The sequence below is a fragment of the Pipra filicauda genome, unplaced genomic scaffold, assembly GCF_003945595.2.
Source record: "Pipra filicauda isolate LSUMZ 115617 unplaced genomic scaffold, ASM394559v2 scaffold281_size1565311_pilon, whole genome shotgun sequence".
Classification (NCBI taxonomy): domain Eukaryota; kingdom Metazoa; phylum Chordata; class Aves; order Passeriformes; family Pipridae; genus Pipra; species Pipra filicauda.
The window spans coordinates 1,021,891-1,043,360 of record NW_024104400.1 but is presented as its reverse complement, the minus strand read 5'-3'; the positions used below and the strand labels follow the sequence as shown (position 1 = coordinate 1,043,360).

Below are 21,470 nucleotides of genomic sequence, written 5' to 3'. Positions count from 1 at the left end.
GAATGCAATATTTCAAGAAAAATATTTGACTTATCTAGAGTTTGGAACAATGATTTTAGCAAAAAACAACCCAGGAGGCAGATGGAACACATCCGAGCTCAACCCGTGTTATGAATTTTGTCTTCCACCCCGAGAGCTCTAACTGAGAACAATTCCTACCGTTTGATTGAGAGAAATCCAGTTTGGTGAACACTGGGCGTCCAAAAAAGTCCTTCTCACATATTATGTTTCCACAACAGAGGGCCTTAAAATCAATACCAAGCCTAACAAGTCAAGTCTTCACCCCCGGTTTATTACTGGCATGAGCTGAGTATCACCAAAACAAACAGGGAGAGACTGTTTTTAGAACTACAGATGCAGCTTATTTCCCCCACAATATGTGGGTTTACCTAAACTTGCATCCCATTACAAGACTGTTTACCAAAGATTCCTCTCGGTGTTCTCTTCCCACAGGAGCTGCCCTGCCAGGCAGCCGAAGGAAGTTCTCGAGCTGCTCCCCGTCTGCTGCTCGGGCCTTCCGCGGTGACCGCCGTGAGCACACATCCGGCCGGGACAGCCACGGGGAACGCTGCACGTGGCAGCAGAGCAGAGACACTTGTGATGCACACTGGGCACAGCTGCGTGCACAGAGACACCCTGAGATGCCCTCAGAGCCACCTCCTGCCACGGCCCAGCACCTTCGAGGTCTGTTCCGACCTGAGCGCTTCTCTGATTCCGTGAAACCTCACAGCAGACAAGCAACACAAACACGAACCACACAGACTCTGCTCATTCTACCTTAGGGTGGCAAGATGTGCATTTATTGTGATACGCTGAGGGAAATGGCCCTTGAGGGATTTCAATGCAACATAGAATTTTTTTCATACAGTCTCCGTCTCTCCATGTATTACTTCCCTGGGATTCACACTTCAGCAGGACGAAGCGGCTTCGCCAGCCCTCCCAAAGCCCTGAGTTGTTGAGCAGGGACAAGAGCTGGTGGTTACATACCGCTTGTTTCCAGCTGCTCTTCTCCAGAGCTGTTCTCCCCTGGAATGCCGTAGGAAGCTCTTGCCACTGGCTGTATATCCCCAGCAGCACCAGCAAGTCCACCAGTGCCTTACTGGGTTATGAGGGAAAAGAGGAGAGTAATTGTGAGCAAATGTTCACTCCCCTGACCACAGGCCACTTTCCTCTTCACTTCCTGGTGGGTGGGGAGAAGACCTAAACCCTTTCCCAAGCAAGAAAACAATACAAGAAAAACATGAACCCCCCACATCTTTAACTGTGTGAATGAAAACATAAACTAAAATTTCCTTTCCTCTCTAAAACCAGCCCTAAAGAGCAGCGAGTCTGTGTAACAAGGCACTCTGGAGATCATCTCTTCTCCTTGCCTTGTCTGCAGCCGCAGCAGGAGGCGAGGAAGGAAAACCACCCACGCAGCCATCAAAACAAGGGAGGGGGGAGAGCCTGGAGACATGGAAACATCACAAAATCACCAAGATGAAGTGCCTGGCTCTGAGGAGTGTCTGGACACCAGAGGTTTGATGTGGCATTTTCCACAGCCCACAGCACTGGCAGTGGCACAGGGGAGAGCTCAGCCCACCATCTGTAGTGCTGGCACTTTTGCTTCCAGCCTCCAGTTTCCTCATCCACACTCCTGGAGCTTGCAAGGGGATGGGGGATGAACAAACACAATTCTCTTGGACAAAGTCTGTAGTCAAGACCCGGTGCAGTTGCTGGCAACAAATGCACACTCGTAAAACTGAGAAGAATTCAAACAGCTGGCTCCCTTCCACGGGAGATCAATAAACCTGGCAGTCCAGCTGCCTCCAGGAAGAAAGGGATTCTGGTGCTGCAGGAAGGCTGGGCAATGTCTTACCCAAAACCCAACAAAATACCAAAATCCTATGGAGAAAATCACAGACTGGACTTGTGCCATTCAGCTTCTTCCCTCCTTGTATCCTTTTCTTCCCGAAGCAAGAGTCTAATGACTCTTAGGCCTCTCCTCCTTTTGCCTCTTGAAGGATTTGAATAGCCTGGACAGTCCCTGCTCCTGCAACACTTGGGGCATTTGCTTCTGTCATTTATGTCCAGAGCCTCCAACACTGTCTAAGGAACACTGTTCGCTTCCATTGTAGGTCCCCCAGGAAGACACCTGGACAGGAGCTCCACATGCATATTCCCACACTGGGTGTCCTCACCTCATCTTCAATGCCCAGGTGCCACTGCCCAGCCCACAACTCACCAGTGCAACACCCACATTGAGAAAGATTAAAGAGAAGGGGCAACTTCCCATGTAAGACTTCCAAACAGCAGGAAACTGGTGCTGTAACCATCATACTGTGGGCTGAAATTCAAATGGAAGGCCAGACAACACACACTTCACCAGAAATCCCTTGAAACACGCTCATAAAACGCCTTTGCTTAGACATGAGCTTCACACAGTATTTTTTCCTCAGTGATACACCCTACCGAACATAAACATTATGGAGAACAGTTCCTTGGGGCAACATTTTATATACTGTGGCAGATTGTACCACATAACAAAGCAGGACTTTGCCAATAACAGACCACAAAATTTGGGCACCTTCCAAGACTCACAGCCCCAGGGTGTGAGGTGTGAAGCAGTCCCAACCCTTTTCCCTTCAGTGGGAGACGATGCTTTCCAGTCTCACAAAAGCTTCTCCAGCTTGCAGAAACAGGGCAGGAAGGAGGAGATTTGATACTTATTTCTGGTTTGCTTCTACTCAGCCAAATTAGCCTTTTAAATCCCAAATTAACACTTTGCCGGGCTTCACTGACAGTACAAAGCTGACTTAGCAGGAGAGAGAGCCCTTCCAGGGTTGATGTTACCCAGTTCAGTCCCTTTGCTGCAAACAGCCTTGTCTCTGTTCCATCTCTCAGTAGCAGCCTCCTCTGATGTGGATTTTCCATTCCTGGAGTGAGTTATTTCAAATTCAGCACAGGAAAGGCTCCTCTGGCCCTCCGAGCAAAGCCGGTCTCACCAACAGTTTAAGACCCATAAAACCAACTCATTCCCATGGAGCACATTTCCCTTCAAAGACGTGCCTCTCTGTCTTACTTTAGGTTGAAACATCGATTAAAATTCTTATACTGGAAAGAAAACATCACCCTGTGAGGTGCTGGCTGGTCCCTGCCAACAGAAACACCCTCAGTGCACAGAGGAAACCAAGAAATGTGCAAGTCCTGCTCATTACCACAACATCACTTGAGCTGTTCCAGCTTCAGACACAGGCATGAGTATATAAAAAAATATATATACACGTCATAAAACTGGCAATTATGTGCACGTTACACTCAAATTCCCCCAAAACAGACTACACCAACGCTACATTCAAATTCCACAGTCAGGGATGCACAAAGGAGCCTAAAAAGCAGCAGTTAGTCAGACTGGAGCCTTGTAACATGTACAGCCCACACAAGGACAAGGCAGCACCACAGAAATCGCTCAGCTAATAATTAAAAACTTCATTTAAAACCGTGAAAACACAGTCAGGATTGAGATCAGTGAGCGCACCCCAGAGCTCAGTATCACCACACAGACAGAAATCAATAGGTGCCATGAAGAGAGCACCGATAAAAATCTACAGCAACTGAAGCAGTCAACTTGAAACCTATTAACAGCTGCATTAGAAAGAAAGAATTACTTTTTCAATCTGCTAATGACTGCTTCTTTTCTTCCAGATGATCATTCTGTATGAATCCCACAGAAATCCCTCTGGATCCCTTTTATGAATGAACTACTCGGGATTTCAAGACCCTTTCCAGAGCAGCATCAGACAGGTATCTGCTTTTCAACAGCAGCACCAGCACGGCACTGACATCAAGATTAACAAAGATGACCCGGGAAAGGAGGGACAGCAGGGACACTTGAGGCACAGCCTCCTTTGCCATCTGTGCCCCATGGCCACAAGCTACCAACTGGTATTTCATCCGCTGAAGACCATTGATCAGTGGCTGCGCTCAGGCAGAGAAGGAGAATTCAGTGACAGTTTGTTTCTATCTTCTGCACATCACAATCCCAAAGTTTGGGGACCTGCACCTGAAGCAGAGAGTCTAACTGTGACAGGTCATCACACAGACACAGCTCGGTCTCTTTATCTCCTCCCAGTAAAAGTCACTGATCATTAACTGCAATAGCTGGCATTTCCCGAGTCTCTGGCATTTTGCAGTGCTCCAGCACATCCATACCAAGTGTGACCAAATCCCCTGGATTTCAGCCTTGGAGCATCTCTCACAGATCAAAACGATCTCACAGAAACCAGACGATCCTGAGGACACTGAGCTACACCTGAACGTAGGCAACTGCCCCAATATTTCTGTCTATTTGCTTATTTTTCTTTTGAAAAACAGAGTCCGAGGTCTGCCTACAAGACATTGGAGGCACGAGAAGCGAAACCCGGTGTTCCCACACGGCAAGAACCGGCAGCTCCCGGGACAGCGGCCACACGCCCGCCACCACCCACGAGGAATAAACTCATCCAAACCCAACGATGGGCGACACATTTAGAATCGAACTTTAAGAACAACAACAAAAAAAAAAACCCAAATACTGGAGGCTCTGCCTTCCCAGCGCAGGGCGAGGGGTGCGAATCACGGAGGAAACGCCGCTTTCCCTCGGCGGCAGCCGCAGCTCCGCCCGCGCCGCGCCGGGAGCCGTGAGGGGACCGCGGCTGCCCCGGCCTCCCCCAGCACCCCCCGCCCGGCACCGGCTCTCCGGGGGCGCCGCTTACCGCCGTGGAGCCGGAGGAGGAGGCGATGTAGACCTTGATGACCATGCTGGGAGCGGCGGGATGCGGAGCCGGGCGGGCGGTGGGTGTGTGCGGGCGGCTCGGGCGCGGGCTGGGGCTGAGGCGGGAGGGCGGGCGCGGGGAGGCGGCGGGAGCGTTCGCCCCGCCTCGCCCCGCGGCCGCCGCCGCCGCCCGAGCCCGGAAGGGCGGAAAATGTTTTTTTTAAAAAAAATAAATAAATAAATAAATAAGGTGGAGGGGGGGGGAGAAAAAGAAAGAGAGGGGAGACGAGGCGCGTTCTCGACGAGCCGCGCGAGACGTGCGGGGGAGGGGGCGGGGGAGCCATGGCGGCGGAGCCGCGCTGAGGGGCCGGGGGGGACCGGGCGGGGCGGCGGGGAGAACCGGAGCGAACTAGAGACAACCGGGGCGGGAGAGAGGGAGCCAGCGGAGCGGGGCCGCCATGGCAGCGGCCGCTCCTCTCAGGTCCCCGTCCCCTCACGGCCGCTCCCCTCATGGTTGCCCCTCTCAGGTCCCGCTCCCCTCATGGCTGCTCCCCTCATGGCTACTCCCCTCACGATCCCCTCATGGCTGCTCCTCTCCCGGTCCCCTCACGGCCAGTTCCCCGGGACCGACCGACCCGTCCTGGGCTCCGCCGGTACCTCTCCCCCTCCACCCTGTTCCCCCGCCATGGCCGTGCCCGCGGTGTGAGGGCACGGGCGGCAAGAGGAGTCAGGGATGGGGAGATGTTTCTGGGAAGTTATATTTTGAATTAAGAATTTCCTTTAAAAATTTATTCCAGTGTGGAGAGAACTGCCCGAGTGATGTGCCCCTGTCAAAAGACACACGGCATCCAGTGAGTTCTTCGCATTCTCATCATTATTGTAAAGTATCATCCCCACAAAGCATCAACCCCCCCACATTTTTAATAGTTACGGTCATGGTGACACGTTATTTAGGGAAATTTTTATCCAGCACCTATCTCCCATTTGCCTCTGGTATTCCAAGTATTACCTCATATATATTGCATTATATATTCTGATAACAGCTTCGCAGAAAATGGAAAATACTTAGGTTGATAAGCACAAGAAGCTGCAATTTTACCACCTACAAGCTAAGATGAAAGAAAGATATTTGTTCTGCTCTTGGCAAAAAATAAGGAGCTATTTCTGAAATGAGTTTTCCAAACAAGGACAAGCCTTCCTCTGTCAAATTATAAGGTGGTTTTCCTAACCAAAGAAATTATTTCCTAACTAAAGAAATGATTTTTTAAAAAAACCCATCGAATTAAAAAGTACTGAATTGTCACCCATATTTGTTTTATTAATTTGCCAATAGTAAAAAGAAAAAAAACAGAAAAAGCACTATTTTGAGAATAACATGCCTAAATTTGATATTAATTATGATACTTATATAGTCTTCGAGCCTGTAATGAGTTTTGTGTTTGAGAAAGCAATAAGCCAACATTTATTTAGGATGATGGTACACAATAAAGAATTTCAAAATGTTATAAAATAAATAATGTAGTTTTTAATCTCTTTAAAACAAACTGAGTTAAGTCCAGGAGATTAAAATTCTTCGAGGAATGTTTCTTCAGATGTGTTTGTGAACCCCTTCCCAGCTGTTTGAGAAACACACTGGGAATTCCTGTTGCCTCCAGTGTGTAACCTGATTCATGGCAAGGAATGAGGGAGGGAGAAACCACAGCTTATCAGAAAGATGGAAAAAATGCAGGTGGAGAACGGGAAAGGGAGGATCACTTGGACTTTGGGCTCCCCTGTCACACTGGCAGCTCTCCTTTCCTTGGAGAGTTGCAATCAGGAGGTGAGATTCACCTGGAGCGAGCTGCACCTCATCTTTCAGCCTCCTAAAAACCCTGGTACAATCGTTACTCTCAAACGTGCACTTTAGGAGGCATTTTGTCTTCATGAAATGAGAGTTATTAAGTTAAAAGCAATACACACATCAGGTGTCATTGAAACGACTTGGTTTTCTTGACTCATAAGAGTAAATTTTCTACTTTATTGGTGGAAAAGCACAATGCTTTCTATTCCCAGGCTACTCCTGTAAAATCTATGGTGTTGTTTTTGTTTTCACTGTTAAACACTTGTGAAGTTGTGAATTATCCTTCTCAAGGTAGAGCAAAACCTCAAACGAAATGAATAAATTTTAGGTGCTCCCCAAAGCAGAGCCCAAGGGATCTGCCACTCTGGAATCATCCAGGGATTTCAGGTAAAATTGTTGCCAGTAATGGCAAAGATCCACTCACTTTTCTTTAGAGCACAGGCAAGGACGGAGCCTTCCAAGTGCGGGCAAATTAAGCTGCTTTAGAAAAAGAAATGTGGAGGAAACTCACAGTGAAAGATATTCCAGTAATCAACTGCAAAACCCCACTTGTCCAAAAGGTCAGGAAGCACGTGCTCCACATGCTCCAGGGCTGCTTTGTAACCACGGAGAGAAATACACCCAGAATCCACCTGCAAGTAACATGAGGCTGTGCCAGGGGCAGCTCTTGGATCCTGCCTGTGCCAGAGCAGATGATCTGGATCTCTATGACATGGAGAAGGTGTGATGGGTAAGGGAAGTCAGCTCAGCACTCTCAGTAAGAAATAAGGAATCCATCCTTCATTCCCAATCCCAGCCCGGCAGTAATTGGAGCCAGAAGGCAAATCCTGACTCAGAGTGTGTCTCCTGGCTTTGCCATGCTCTGGGAGCTGTGTCCTGCTGCATCCAGAGGGGTGGAAACTCTGCTCCCCTGCTCCGAAGGGTTTGTGGACAGGGGTTGGGAAGCTTAAGAGATCTGCTGCTTCTCATCTGGAACCTGAGCAAGGCCGGGTTTCCTTGATTTATGTGTGACTGTGAAAGGCACAGGGCACTGTGGCACGAGGAAGTCACTGACAGGGCACACAGCAGGGACTCTGTGACTGCTGTTCCTTACCTGTGCCATGGAACTACTGAGGGATGGTGCAGGGCAGAGGGCCCGGCTCAGCACCCCCGGACCTGCTGGTCCTGGCTCAGCTGCCCCAAACCCGGCTCAGCTGCCTCATACTGGGCTCAGCTACCCCAAGCCCAGCTCAGCCCCCCCAGGCCCAGCTCATCTCCCCCAGTCCCGGCTCATCTCCCCCAGTCCCAGCTCATCTCCCCCATTCCCAGCTCACCCCCCATTCCCAGCTCCTCTCCCCCATTCCCAGCTCCTCTCCCCCAGGCCCAGCTCACCCCCCATTCTCAGCTCACCCCCCATTCCCAGCTCACCCCCCATTCCCAGCTCAGCCCCCCCATTCCCAGCTCATCTCCCCCAGTCCCAGCTCATCTCCCCAGTCCCAGCTCACCCCCCATTCCCAGCTCACCCCCCATTCCCAGCTCACCCCCCATTCCCAGCTCTCACCCCCACTCCCCATTCCCAGCTCATCCCCCCCATTCCCAGCTCACCCCCCATTCCCAGCTCACCCCCCATTCCCAGCTCATCCCCCCCCGGCCCCGCCGCCCCAGCCCCGCGTTGTTGCCGGAGGGCGCCCCCTGCTGGTTCTCGGCGGGACCGCGGGCAGGGCCCGGCCCGGGGGGAGGAGGAGGAAAAGGGGGGGACAAGGAACTTTCCTGGGGCTCTGGGACACCTTGGGGCACAAGTTGCCCAGAGCAGCTGTGGCTGCCCCATCCCAGGAAGTGTCCAAGGCCAGGCTGGACAGGGCTTGGAGCAAGCTGGTCCCGTGGAAGGTGTCCCTGCCCATGGCAGGGGGGGATTGAGATGAGCTTTAAGGTCCTTTCCAACCCAAACCTTCCTGGAACTCTATGAGATACCAAGATTTCAGCCCAAATAATAGGAATAGTCATTCTGTTAATGCTGTTTTAGGCCACTTACTTCAACTGGGCCTTCACTGAGGGCTGCTGCCCTGAAAGGCAGAAGGCACAATCCCAAAATCTGACAACACCCTTACCTGGTCTCTGGCTCCCTGTGACTCAAGACCTGGGCTGGACAGAACACATTTTGTGCTCTGAACACTAAATCCAGCCTTCCCCGAGCCCATCCAGTGAGAAACCTGCAGTTCCTGCTGGCTGTGAGCTCAGAGCAAGCTGGAAGGAGGGAAGTGGAGCTGCAAAGCAGGATGTGCTGCCTGCCATTGAAGTTTTAACATACATGGAGATGGCGTGTGCATTCAGTTTTGAGTTTGTAGAGGCTTTGGGGTCTCCAAGGACCAAGTCAGTGTTGGTCAAAGGGTCTGCTCGTAGGCTTCTGTCCCCAGATTCTCTGGGAATCTTCAAATAGCTGTTGGAAAGACTCTCAATCAAATAAGTTTAAAATAAGTGCTAAAGGCAGTGTGATTTGTAAAACTTTCCTGTGCTTTCTTAGTCACAATCGTCCCAGTTGCGAAGTCTCCTTGGGAATGGATTTGAAAAGCTGGGAGCACCAGCCATCTCCTGAGGCTGTGTGTGGAAGCAGTTCTGCCCCCCCTGGGGGTGCAGAGAGGACCACCTGGCAGTGGTCAGGTTGTTACAGTTTGCTGTGTCCATCCGTTCTAACCCAGCCCGGTGCTTTGCAATGGGACAGATCCTCAGCTGAGCTCCTGAGTTCCTGTCTGGGAACTTCCCAGCCTCCTCACTTAAACTCACTTGGGTTTTCTGCCCTGATTTTGTCTTTTCTGCATGTCCCTTACCCCTCCATAGCAGACTGGTTCTAGAGATCATCTCTCAGGCCTCCTGCTCCTGCCGAGACAGAAAAATGACTTACTATGGCTTTAAATTTTTTGTAAGTCGTGTGTCAAGCTCTGCTTTTACCCAACTACTTTTATGTTTCATTTCATAGAATCACAGAGTGATTTGGGTGGGAAGGGACCTTAAAGCTCTTCCAGTTCCACCCCCTGCCATGGGCAGGGACAGCTTCCACTAGCCCAGGTTGCTCCAAGCCCCATCCAGCCTGGCCTTGGACACTCCCAGGGATCCAGGAACAGCTACAGCTTCTCTGGGCAACCTGTACCAGTGTGTTGTAAGCAGAAATAGACATTTCCACTTATTTTTTATGTTGAGAATTCACCAAACCAGTGAATAATCTCAATAATACAAGCCTGGTGTGTGCAGTCACCCCCTTCACTATCAGGGACTGGGTAGAAAACTGGAGCTAAGTCAAAGGTTTGACTGAAGTGAGGATGAAAAGACTCAATGAGAATCCTCAATTCCTCATCCTCATATTCCCAAATTAATAAGCTCTAAACGTTTTGTTGCAATCAATACTGAATTTGACACATAAATCAATTTTTATCCAGGACAAACCACAAAATCACCCAGAACAAAGTATAAAATTAGCAAGCACAAACATCTCCTATAGATCAATAATCTGCTCATCCCAAAAGTTCTATAAAATAAGGCTGAAGGACACTTTGTACACCAGGTACAGAACACAAAAATGTGTTTTGTGGTATTTTGTCCCAAAAATATGTATTAATGTTACTTGTTATATGTGCCATGACTATGATCACACACAGAATCCTGATTTCCCTTGCCTCTGAACTCTGATTGTGGGGCTGTTGCACATCTAGATGAACTAGGCTGAGAGTGGAATGCGTGGAAAAGAATCTAATGTTCCACCCTCCTATGGATTTTAGCACAAAGGAATGGGAAAGCAACATATATCTAACTGCCTGTTTAGGGAAGGTGAGAAGCCAGTCACCCAAGAGTGACTTTGATGTGGTTTACCTTTATTCAGGAAGGTCTTGATCTGCTTCAGTTCAAAAATGTGGTCCAGGAAAACATTCCCCAAGAACTACAGATCTCTGACATCAGGAACAGGCTCTCCTCCCCTGCAGGACATTCCTGCCTTGGACATCAGCAGAAATGTAAATTTTAGCACAAAATTTTCTCATGGAAACAGTGGCACAATCAAAAGATTAACTCTTGTTTTGTTGCTTTGATCTATTCCCAAGGTAGTCTGGTGAGGCGGTATCATAAATTCAGTTTTAGGTGGTTTTGTACTGAATAAAAAATGCCAGTTGTGGCAAAAGCACCAAAAAAGTAACATGGTATAAAATAATGCTCCAGAATAAACTTATTCTCCTGGCTTCAGCCAGGTCTGTAATTTCCTGCATAGTTACAGCCATTTTCCCTTGCAGCACAACAGCATCTCACAGCAGCTTATCCCATTTCTTCAGAGGGAAACAATCTTCTCACTAATGGTTATTTAGGCCACTTTGTGGTTTTAATGATGACATTTTAAGAAAAAGTCAAAGTGTTTGAGATAATACAAAGATGAAAGAGAAGGCAGAGCAAATATAACGCAGGAATTAGTTGTGAATTTTCAATCTGTGCTTCACTTGCACGTTTTGATCCCAATTGTGGGTTGTGCAAGTTGTTCAGGAGAAGGTGTTGATAGACCCTCCAACAAATTATTGTTTCTCCTCCACAAAGACTTCTCACAGAACACAGAAAGGATAAAGCAATAACTGTGGGGAGAGGGGAGAAACTTCTCGAGGCCACTGGAGCACAAACCTTTTGGTGATGGAGAACTTGGAGACCAAATGCTCTTGAAATGTGTTTCAGGCCGTTTATAGCTCAAAGATGGAGAAAACTATTGGAAAGACTATTTAAAATCCTGATTACCACAGGAGAACTTGAAGAGGGAGTGATTGTGTTTGGTTATGTGGTTACACTGGGGCCGGCAGTGCCTGGAAGATGCAGTCCTCAGGATGCAGGAGGCCAGTCAGGGACATCCTTAAATAATTGGTGTGTTTTAACAAAATAATCATGGCATTTGATGGATCAACATTGACTGGAGGAAGGGGGAGAAAGGTGGATCCGTGGACGGAAAATTGCTGAGCTTAACTGGCAAAGTGCAGGAAGATAATAAAGTATTGACATCCCGGCCCTTGGAGAGGGGGGTGACGTAAGGAGTGACAAATCAAAAAGTCACCATGAATTTGTCAAGAACGGGGGAACAGCTGTTCAGGGAGCAGCACTGAAAGGGATCCAGGGATTACAGGGGATCAGGAAGAGTCTGAACTAACGTGGTGATGCTGTTGCTGAGTCTGCAAATACCACGCTGAGAGCCGTTACCTAATTAACCTGATTATTGGACACAGACCTGAGCAAGAATGCAAAGTTGAGAGGAGTCTAGAGCAGCCCAGTAATGGCAAAAGGTTTACAAAATATGGCCTATGAGATCATGAGGCCTCTGAGAATTTGTTTAGTCTAGAAAAAATAAAGTTTTAGGGAGAAAATGATAATATTATGTGAAATGACACAGTATCTAAAATGTCAGTGGAACTTGATGCTTGTTAATCGTTCTTTGTATTTGCTGGGCACTGCACAAAGAAACGGAAGTTCACAGCCAAAGCACAGTTTAGATGCTGGGGAAAACTCTGGGGTTTTTAAGGGCAGTTGGGTGCTGGAATAGGCTGCCTAGGAGGATTGCAGAATCCACTTGATTGTAGGTTTTAGAAAGGGTTGGACTGGCTTTGGGCAGGAACAGTCACACCTCCTGCTTCACCTCTCAGTGGCAAAGTGCTTTGGCCCTGAAAGTGGGATTAACACACCTTGTGCTTTCCCTGTGGAAATACACAAGATACATGGTGGAAAGGCTGTCAGACATTGCCGTTATGATGGAGACAAAGCTCATCTCCCTTAATCCGTGCCCGAGTCCGAGCCTTCACCTTCTGAACCACCTCAGGCTCGCAGGCCCTGCTCCGGGGACACCCTCACAGGCTTCAGCCCCGCACCACCCCAGCGGCCGGTGGGAGCCCGCGCTGCTCCAACAGCCGCGGGGGCGGTTACGCCGCCGCTCCCCGCGCGGGGCCGGGCCGCACAAAGGCCGCAGCCCCCGCGCTCCGCGGCCGCGCAACGGCACTTCCCGGCAGGTACGGCCGGGCCGGGCGGCCGCGCTCCCGCAGGCCGCGAGTACCGGGGGCGGCCATGTTTGTGTCCCCGCGGCCTGCGGGAACTTTCGGGGGAAGTTTGCGGGGTGGCGGGCGGGGGTCGGGGCGGGCGGCGCGGGGGTCGGGGCGGGGGGCGCGCGGGGGGGGCGGCGGGGCCGCGCTCCGGGCCGCGCACACGCGGAAAGCGCGCGGCGCTCGCGCTCCGGCGGCCCCGCCCCCCGCGCCGCCCCCGCGCCGCTCCCCGCGCGCCCATTGGCCCGCGCGGCCGTCAGTCAGCGGCCGGGCCCATCTCGCGCTCCCCATTCATGCAGTTTGGTTGCGTGTTGGTGTATTTTACTGTTTGCAATAAAGAGGGGGGGATTTTTTTTTTTTTGTTCAGTTTCTGCCGCAATTAACTCTTGGTCCCTTAAACATCTTCCTTTTTTAATTTTTTGAGGGGGGGTTCGGTGCTTTTTCGTTTTTCGTTTTTTTTTTTCCTGTCAATTTTTTTTTTTTTTTTTTTTGCAGGACGGTCGGAACAGTTTTTTTTCGCCGCTTCCATTTATTTTCGATATCTTATCTCTATTAGGTTTTGCAATCAACTATTAAGGTGCAACTATGCCCAAAAGAAAGGTAAGTACGGGGAAAAAAAACCAATTAAAAAACGAGGGAAGGCAGATGGGGAGCGAAGGGGGAAGAAATTAAAGCGGCAATCGCGGAAATTTAGCTTAAAAAAAAAAAATTTTTAGCGCGCGCGCGCCTATGTGTGTGTGTGTGGAGTTTTTTGGGTTGGTGTGTGCTCTGTGTGTGTGTGTGGTTTTTTTTTTCCCCCCCCCTTTGCATTTTTAATTTTTTGGTGGATGTCCTAGAGCGGAGCGCGGAGCGGAAGGGGGGAAGAGGAGGGCTCGGGCGGCGCGGCGAGTTCACTTTTTGGGCTGTTTTGTTTGGGAAAGGAGGAGGAGGAGGAGGAGGAGAAGGCTGGAGCAGCAGTGTCTCCATGCTGGATTACAAACAGCCATAGCGCTTGTGCTGCCCCTGTGGAGAAACGCGGGGCAGCCAAAAAAAAAAAAACCCAAAAAACCCCGCGCCGCGACCCTCACACACCCCCCCAGCCACCTCCACCAGCCTTTTAATCCCCATCGCGCCATCCCCGCCACGATCCGCCTTTAAACGTCGCCTCTTTCTCCTGCGTTTTGCCTTTGTTCTCCTTTTTTTTTTTTTTTTTTTTTTTTTTTTTTTTTTTTTTTTTTTGCCTCCCACTTTGTCATACCAGATGGTTGTGCAATGGTAATTTGGGGCCATTAGGCGGCGCAGAATTTGAAATACTGGCCTTTAAGGAGAGACAAAAAAAAGAAAAAAAGGGGGGGGGATTTATCGCCGTAATCGGGAACTTTGGGGGCAGCGGGAAGACGAGGCGGCGGCGTCCCCCCCGCACTTCCCCTCACAACGCGGGCTGAGCGGGGCGGGGGTGGAGGGGACGCGGTCGCCCCTCACTGAGGCGCCCGCCCGAGAGGTTTCAGGGACGGGGCCGTGGGGCGCCGTGACCGAGCCGAAACCCCTCGGGCGGGCGCGATCGCCGCGCTCCCGGTTGTCCCTCATTGTCCTTGCGGGGCCCTCGGCGACCTTGTTGTGTGGAGGGGGGGGGGGGAAATTGGCGGGAACTTTTCGAACCCGGCGCGGTGACGGCGGCCGCGGGGCATTGTGGGAGTTGTAGTCCGTGAGGCGGCGGGGAAGGGGGGGCCGCCATTGCTGTATTGGGGAGGGGAGGGGGGGTGTTATTGTGACACCCTCTCAGGGCTCTGGTGGGGGTTAAATGTTGCTTTCTCTCACGTGTCGTTTTCCTTGCAGGCTCCAGCTGAAGGCGAGGTAAAGGAGGAGGTAGGAGCTGATTGTGGTCGCCACTTCAAAGGGCTCCAGAAAAATTAGGGAACCCGCGCAGCTCGTGATGGGGGGGGGCGGTTCAGATCGAGGGAGTGGCCTTGCCTCTGGTTTTGGGGTGTTCAGGGCCGTCTTTGTCACCTGAGGTGATGGGTGACCTGCCTGAGGTGGGTGCTGGGGGGTCCAGCAGCTCCACAAGGCTGAGGTCAGGGATCATCAGTTCCAGTGGGAATGTGGCTGGAGCCAGGGACAATCAGTTCCAATGGGAACGTGGCAGAAGCCAGAGGCCACTGGGAATATGTCCCCTTCCAATGGGAACATGTCCTTTTCCAGTGGGAACATGTCCCCTTCCAATGGGAACAGGTCGTTTTCCTGTAGGAACACATCCATTGCCAATGGGAACATGTCCCTTTCCAATGGGAACACTTCCTCTTTCCAATAGGAACATGTCCCTTTCCAATGGGATTATGTCCCTTTTCAGCTCCTGGAAGAACAGAAACTTTATCCTTCCCACCTCAGTAGGGTGAAGTGGCAGCAGCAGAGGAAAAGCTGAGCTGAGCAAAGCTGCACTTCTAGGGAGTCATAGAATATCCTGGGCTGGACCCACAGGGATCATGGGATCCCAGGATGGTTTGGGTTGAAAGGGACCTTAAACATCATTTCATTCCACCCCCCAGGGGACACCTTCCACTATCCCATGTTGCTCCAAGCCCTGTCCAAGCTGGCCTTGGACGTTCCCAGGGATGGGGACTCATCAAATCCACCACCATAATGCCCATAATTTCATAAAACCTGGGATTTCTGTGAGGCTTCACGACAGCACGTTATTTTGGGTGGCAGTTCTGAGAAAGCTGTGCTTTATGTGCTCTCTGAATTTTAGTGACACATCTTTCTTTGTACAGCCAAAGAGAAGGTCAGCCAGACTATCCGCTGTGAGTATCCTTATTTATTCCTTTGATATCACATCCCATGGGATGGGGGCAGTTCAAGACGAACTGTTGGGGTTTTCCCACCAGAATTGAGTATTCGGTATTTAAACTTCCCACTCCATGTTTCCATGTATTCACACGTCACAGGCTTCTCACATGAGGTACATCTGTGTTAGTGAACAGTCAGTCTGGACACATGAGTATCCAGAGTCAAGGAATATTGATCTGAGGATGGATTTGTTCATACAAATGCTCGTGGCTCTATAAATTAACTGCTCTCTCCTCAGCCTGATAATTTGCCCATTGGTTTTTACAGGGCCAACTGTTGGGTAAATAGTTTTCAAAAGTTACCAACATTAAAACACAAATATTTATTTTAAGTATAAATATTTATTTCTGGCTTTCACCTGACTCTGTTTCCTTGTGTGTGTTTTGTACAGAAACCTGCTCCTCCCAAACCGGAGCCAAAGCCCAAAAAGGCAGCACCTAAGGTAAGTCTTGGAGATCTCTTGGAGTTATATTTTCCTTCTCAAGGCATTTGTAGGGGTAAAAAAACCACCACAGCTAACCACTTTGGTTTTTTTTTCATAATTATCTTTAAAGGTTTAAGGTGGAATTATATGAATTAAAAGATAGAATTTTATCCAATTCCTGGCCAAGGAATGTGGTAAACTGAGCAGATTTTAAATCCCCGTGGTGAAGCTTTGCAAGGCCATTCTGAAGTTTCATATAGTGCATTGTTGGGAAAATGATGCTTGGAATAGAGATCAGAGACTCAATTAGAGAAGGCATTGAAAATCATGCTTTTAATTACAGTTCCTTACTATATTTCCATTCCAAGGCCCTCTCTGCAGTTAGTTATCAATTTATCACTTTTTAATCACTGAAAGCTCTGCAGACCCCTTTCCTTAAGCTGGATGTTTTTTGGAAATGTCAAAAATATTGGCATGTCTGACAGTATAGTTAAAAAACTATTTAGAGCTCCTTTTTGCTTTGGAGCAACAGTTTGAATTTCAAGGGGGACAGTTCTGCAATCCACGAGGGATTCTTTGCATCCCCTTTCCTGTCACAGCCTTCCCAGCAGTCAGTTTGCAGTGCCTTTTTTTTTTTTTTTTTAGATTTTTCTGAAAATATTTAGAATTTTGCACCTAAAAAAAAGAAAAAAAAAAAAAACAAACACCCCAGCAACAAAATTTAGTGATTGTTTTTAACCTGTTTTTAGTGATTTCTTTTTAACCTGTTCCCATCACACGTTTTGCTTGTGGTTCTGGATGATGAGGTGGGCAAAGCACAGGAGTGAGAGATGCTTTGGTTGCAGAAGGGGAGGATTAGTGGGAACCAGGAGCTCTTCCCTTTTCCATTTAAAATGCCTTGCAATTCCCTGTGGCACAGCAGAGTTCCAGGTGAGGGAACTGTTGCCAAGCCCCGTTGTGTGGAGCAGCGGAGATGCCATGAGAGATGGAGAAGAGGGAGGACCCCACGTGTCATTTTGGGGATCCCTCAGCTCTGTAACCTCAGTGCTGCGCAGAGCAAGATGTTCACATTCCGTCCTGCTGGTGCAGCTGGAATTCTAGGTCCATTCCAGAGCATGGGGAACTCCACAGCTCCACATTCCTGGGTGGATGGAGCACTGGACACTCTGGATTGCACTCCCCTCTAGTGGCTGGTGCCCCGGGAATAGCTCTGCCAGCACAGAGCTGGCCTGGGCTGTGACAGCCCCTGCTCAGGGTCACATACAGGGCAGGGCAGTTGTGTATTGTCCACATGGTTGGTGTTTGCTTCTTTTTTCAAGTTTGCTTCATGGAAATATTTGGGGTTTGAACACAAAAGCTGCTGTAACTGATTTGAAAAGTTGTAGGAATATGGATGCTGGAGTTTAGGGCTGTAAGGGGTTGTCAAAGCCTAGTTTGGGCCCTCACTGCACAACTGTATAGTGTGGTATCCCTTTGGGATAACTCCTGGGGAGCAGTGCCTTGGGAATTGCCCCCAGCTTGACTTGGAAGCATTGGTCCTATTGGTCCTAAGGTGCTGTTTGAAGCCAGAATACCAGAGCTGCATTTTTGGCTCTCTACAGCTCCTCATACTGCACCAATACCTCTGAAAAACGGGACTGTGGAGGCATTTTTAATTCCCATCTCCCCCAAATGCTTGTCAACCTTCAGGTTCTTGGAGTGGCTTTGTGTGTGTCAGAAGAGATTTCACCTGTTAAACTTTGAAAACCAGAGCTGGGAAAGGAGTTTTGTCACTTTTAAAACACGTGACCTTAGTACAGAATTGTTGTTGCCATCTCTTCTCTATAGCAGAATTATTGAGGAACATGGATACAGTGCTGTGTCCTGGGAGACACTTTCTCTCCAGCCATGGAACCCAGTTTCCCTGGATCCTCCTCAAATGCTTTCTGAGGAGGGGCTTTACCAGCACGGGGGGGGAGGCTACAGGGAATTAGTTTTAGAGTTTTAGCTCTGTAAATACTTTGTTGTCTCTTTTTAATGGGGTGAAGGAAAAGGTAACCACTGCCATAGTAGAACTGTAATCCTAAATCTTGCTGCCAAACAGCACCAGAACACTTGGGTATTCCCAGTACAGGGAGTTCCTGACACCACATTGTAGTAGAGTTTCCCAGGTGGGCTGAAATCCCTGAGACTGGAATGTGGGAAGTTAGAGAGGAAAGAGACCTTCACCCATTTGAGTGCTACTGACTCACTGTCTTAAATGTTCTGCACCATTGTAGGGTTTGCTGTTAATTTTGGTGAATTTTTAATCATCAGTGTCATTGAAGGATCAGGTGCCTTCACCCTTTATTTCATGAGTTTGCCCTTAACCAGCAGCTCATTTTTAAGGTGAATTAGTTTTGTGCACTAATCAGCGAGGGGTTGGAATAATAAAGTAAACTTTTTGTAACCTTTTAGTAACTTCTAGTGGCTGAGACAAATCTTTTGAGCATATGTATATATTTCAGTAATTTTCTGGTTTTCTTCACTTCCCTGTGAATAGACTGTGCAGGTTTCATGGTTCCTTTGTTGGAAGTAGGTTAATCAAGCAGGAGCTGAGCTAGTTCAGTTACTTACTGGCAGCAAGAGGCAGATCCTTGGAAGTGAAACTAATGAGAGTCGTTTATTTGGGTCGGGATCTGACCTTGCCTGTGGAAAATTATTACTACAGAAGCATCAAGTTTTGGTGTTTGTTTTGATTTAGCCTGATCCACGTATAAGAAACTGCACTTAAATAATAAATGCAAAGCTCTTGTTATCAGAGTGATGCTGTTGAGCCCCCAGTTTTTCTGTCACACATATGGTTTATTATAATAAGGAATATTTTTGGCAGGGAAGAGGGAAAGTCCTTGGACTACAGCTTTGTTACAGTTTTACAGTTTTCTAAATAGGCATTAACAGCACATCTGAAGGATTCTGGTATTTCCACTAGTTGTACATGTTGGTTTTGTTCTGTGTCTGCCTTTCAGCAGCAGGGTACAAATAAAGGCCAGTTCAACATTTTTTAGCTAATTTAATTGAATGCCTATTTAAAATAGGAATTCTTTTAACCCCAGCCATGGCTGCTTTTTCATTTTGCATTTCCCAGTAGCATGTTCAGGAGAGCATAGAAGGAAAACACTCCTTCAAAACTTTGATCTCATCTTTGTCAGTGGGAAGTTTGGGGTGTGGAAGGGGGTTGTGTGGAGGGCTTGGGAGTTTATAAACATGCAGATGTACAAGGTGGGAAATAAGGATTTAATATACCGTGGGTCTGTTTTCTTAACAGAAAGAAAAAGCAGCAAATGATAAAAAGGAGGACAAAAAGGCAGCAACAAAAGGGAAGAAAGGAGCCAAAGGCAAAGAGGAAACTAAACAGGAGGATGCTAAAGAAGAAAACCACTCTGAAAACGGAGATACCAAAACTAACGAGGTACTTTAGCTGCACTAACCATGGGAATACAGCCTGGTGTGCTGGGAATCCAGCTGCAGGAGCTCCCCTCGGCTCCTCACGGGGTGGGGGGTCTCACTGCCACCCTGGAAGGACAGCCCAGCTGGGGATCTGCACCGGGAGAGCCTGGAGGAACAGCATTGTCCTTCCAGCTCCTTCCTGCCCTGTGCTGGAGCCCTTCCACAGGTGGGCTGTGCTGTGCCGGGGTCCCTCCAGGGCTGGCTCAGGCACTGCGAGTGTTTGGGAACAATGGAGCTCAGGGAGAGCTCTCCAGCCCTGAGCTGACTCTGCACACCCTCTCTGGGCTGCTGGCTTCCCTCTGCTGCTCAGCACGGGCTGGTGCTGGGCCAGAAATCTGGTTTTCAGTTTTACACAATTCCTTCAAACAGTCCTTTCCCTCAGAACAATTCAAGAGATCTGCAGAGTCAGCTCGGTCCTGTCTCTTCATTTGCAGCCTCTTCTCACAGGTCCTTGCTGTGGCAGCTCCTACCTCAGAGCTGCCTCTTGCTGGGACCAGCTGCAGGCTCCGTCCTGGTCGGATTTTCCCAGCAGATCCCTTGCTGACAGTAGGAACCCAGAGTTTTCCAAGGGCTCTCTTTGCCCTTGTGTTCTGTGACTGACACTGGTCTCTCCTCACGGGTTCAGTGTCACCATCAGTCAACCAGTTGTTTATTCTTTCATTTCTAAAATGCGATCAGGAGATGCTGTGCTAAAGCAGTACGTGGCTGATGTGCCTCAGAGGGTCTTTGAGAGGAGCTTTGCAGGTTTGATGTGTTACCTTCAATAGTAAAAGCACGTTTTTGTAGAGAACAGGTGGGAACTGATTCCCCAAAGCCTGGACAACAGACCAGTACCACAGGTTGATGTGTAACTCTTGACACTTCCTTGTACAATGAGGGCTTGAACTTCCCCTGGCTTAGCATTGGTCCTAATCTAAAATACGTTCCCAACTTCTGCCTCTCTGCAGGCACTCATTCCAAAATTACCTCCGGTGGTTTGAATTTTTACAATTATCAGCCTTGTTGCTGTGTCCGTACTTTCTGTGCCTTCCTGCCTATCCACACAAAGTGTCCATGTTTCTGCTAACAAAACTGCTCTCTCTCTTTGATGCTTGTTAGATTGGAATCCAATTAGCATTTCCAATAATATTTCTATTCTTCCCAAACACTTTTATAGGCACCAGCTGCTGAAGCATCTGATGATAAGGAAGCCAAGTCCGAGTAATGTTAACCCTGCCCTATATCTCCATCATTTGGTCTCCGTACCTCCATGCTGTATTGTTAACAGAGAGGAATATTTTTATCAACTATTTTATAAATGCAGGTTTTTTTAGCATGAATTTAATTATGGAACATCTTCATCTCGGTTACTTGGGAATTAAATCCCTAACAAACAAAACAAAAACAAAACAAAAAAAAAAAAAGTCATTGTTTTTAAATTTTGTGATTGTAATAGTTTGTATGGTACATGGAAAGAATAAGTGGTGGTAGCTTTTGACTTCTGTCAGTGTGTCCCTTTTTGTGTAAGTCATGCTTACAGACTTCAGATTTTAATTTTTCCCTTGTATGTGTTGTATGGTTTCTTAAAGTGGGGAGGTCTCAAAACAAATAACTGTGTGAAACATTCCAGTGGTTCTGTGGGTTGCTTTTATAAAGAAGGTGAGCTATTTTCATGAAAAAAAAAAAAACTTAAGAGCTGGAAATCTGTTGTTTCCCAAATGTAATTTTATTTTGTCAGTTTTGAAAAAAAAAAAAAAAAAGAAAAATAAATAAATAAAAGTGTAATCCTGTTTTTAAATGAAATACAAACATTTCTTTTCAAAAAGGGCAGGTTGGTTGTATGTACCCACTGTTAGGAATTTTGCTGGATTTATCTTAATAAAAAAGACTCCTCAAAAGCTGATTGTGGTTTGTTGCTTGTGCTGCTGGAAAGCTCCCAAATTCCAGGAGAGCTGCAGTGGGACAGGGAGAGAGCGAAGAGCTTTGGGGCTTGAACCCCTCTCTGCTTCAGTTGTGTGATTTCCCATTAATCCAAACTTCCTTATTCTGGGAATAACAGCTGGACCAGAGCAGTGGACTGGGGGGTTTAGTCTCAGTTTTGTTGCTACAGATTTTCTGTGCAGCTCTGTCAAGGACACTTCCAATTCTGCTCAACCCTCCTTTTATAGGAAGTCTCGTCCC

The 21,470-nt window shown here is 48.4% G+C and overlaps 2 protein-coding genes and 1 long non-coding RNA gene across 9 annotated transcripts in view; 1 reads left to right on the top strand and 2 right to left on the bottom strand.

The window, feature by feature from the left end:
* The window catches only part of SH3BGRL (SH3 domain binding glutamate rich protein like), a 31,648-nt gene extending 26,789 nt beyond the window's left edge, over positions 1 to 4,859 (bottom strand). The window contains exon 1 of the mRNA XM_027725521.2: positions 4,734 to 4,859. Coding sequence (XP_027581322.1) covers positions 4,734 to 4,778 — 45 coding nt within the window. The 5' untranslated portion in view covers positions 4,779 to 4,859. The remainder of the gene's footprint in view (positions 1 to 4,733) is intronic.
* Positions 4,860 to 9,041: 4,182 nt separating this feature from the next.
* On the bottom strand, positions 9,042 to 12,422 carry LOC113990274. Of its 5 annotated transcripts, none has more exons than XR_003541578.2 (3): positions 12,362 to 12,422; positions 10,413 to 10,533; positions 9,042 to 9,425 (listed from the first exon to the last, which is right to left on the bottom strand). It is a non-coding gene; the product is annotated as an uncharacterized LOC113990274 (long non-coding RNA). The 5 variants fall into 5 exon arrangements; XR_005564064.1 differs by having other exon boundaries at positions 10,413 to 12,256; positions 12,362 to 12,410; XR_005564065.1 differs by lacking the exon at positions 12,362 to 12,422 and adding an exon at positions 11,202 to 12,327.
* A 112-nt stretch (positions 12,423 to 12,534) lies between these two features.
* Positions 12,535 to 21,192, top strand: HMGN5 (high mobility group nucleosome binding domain 5). Of its 3 annotated transcripts, none has more exons than XM_027725527.2 (7): positions 12,535 to 12,565; positions 13,152 to 13,195; positions 14,411 to 14,440; positions 15,343 to 15,372; positions 15,810 to 15,860; positions 19,129 to 19,272; positions 20,467 to 21,192. In XM_027725527.2, exons 2-7 carry the CDS (start codon positions 13,181 to 13,183, stop codon positions 20,512 to 20,514), a joined length of 318 nt encoding a protein of 105 aa, XP_027581328.1. In that variant the 5' UTR covers positions 12,535 to 12,565; positions 13,152 to 13,180; the 3' UTR covers positions 20,515 to 21,192. The 3 variants fall into 3 exon arrangements, with proteins under 3 accessions (XP_027581328.1, XP_027581327.1, XP_027581325.1); XM_027725526.2 differs by lacking the exon at positions 12,535 to 12,565 and adding an exon at positions 12,874 to 12,905; XM_027725524.2 differs by lacking the exon at positions 12,535 to 12,565 and adding an exon at positions 12,888 to 12,905 and having other exon boundaries at positions 13,091 to 13,195.
* The last annotated feature ends 278 nt before the right edge of the window (positions 21,193 to 21,470 follow it).

Excerpts from the sequence above, each read along its gene's own strand:
- HMGN5 (XM_027725527.2), top strand. Across the intron at positions 14,441-15,342 it reads AAGGCGAGGTAAAGGAGGAG|CCAAAGAGAAGGTCAGCCAG; the intron begins GTAGGAGCTGAT and ends TTCTTTGTACAG. Across the intron at positions 15,373-15,809 it reads GGTCAGCCAGACTATCCGCT|AAACCTGCTCCTCCCAAACC; the intron begins GTGAGTATCCTT and ends TGTTTTGTACAG.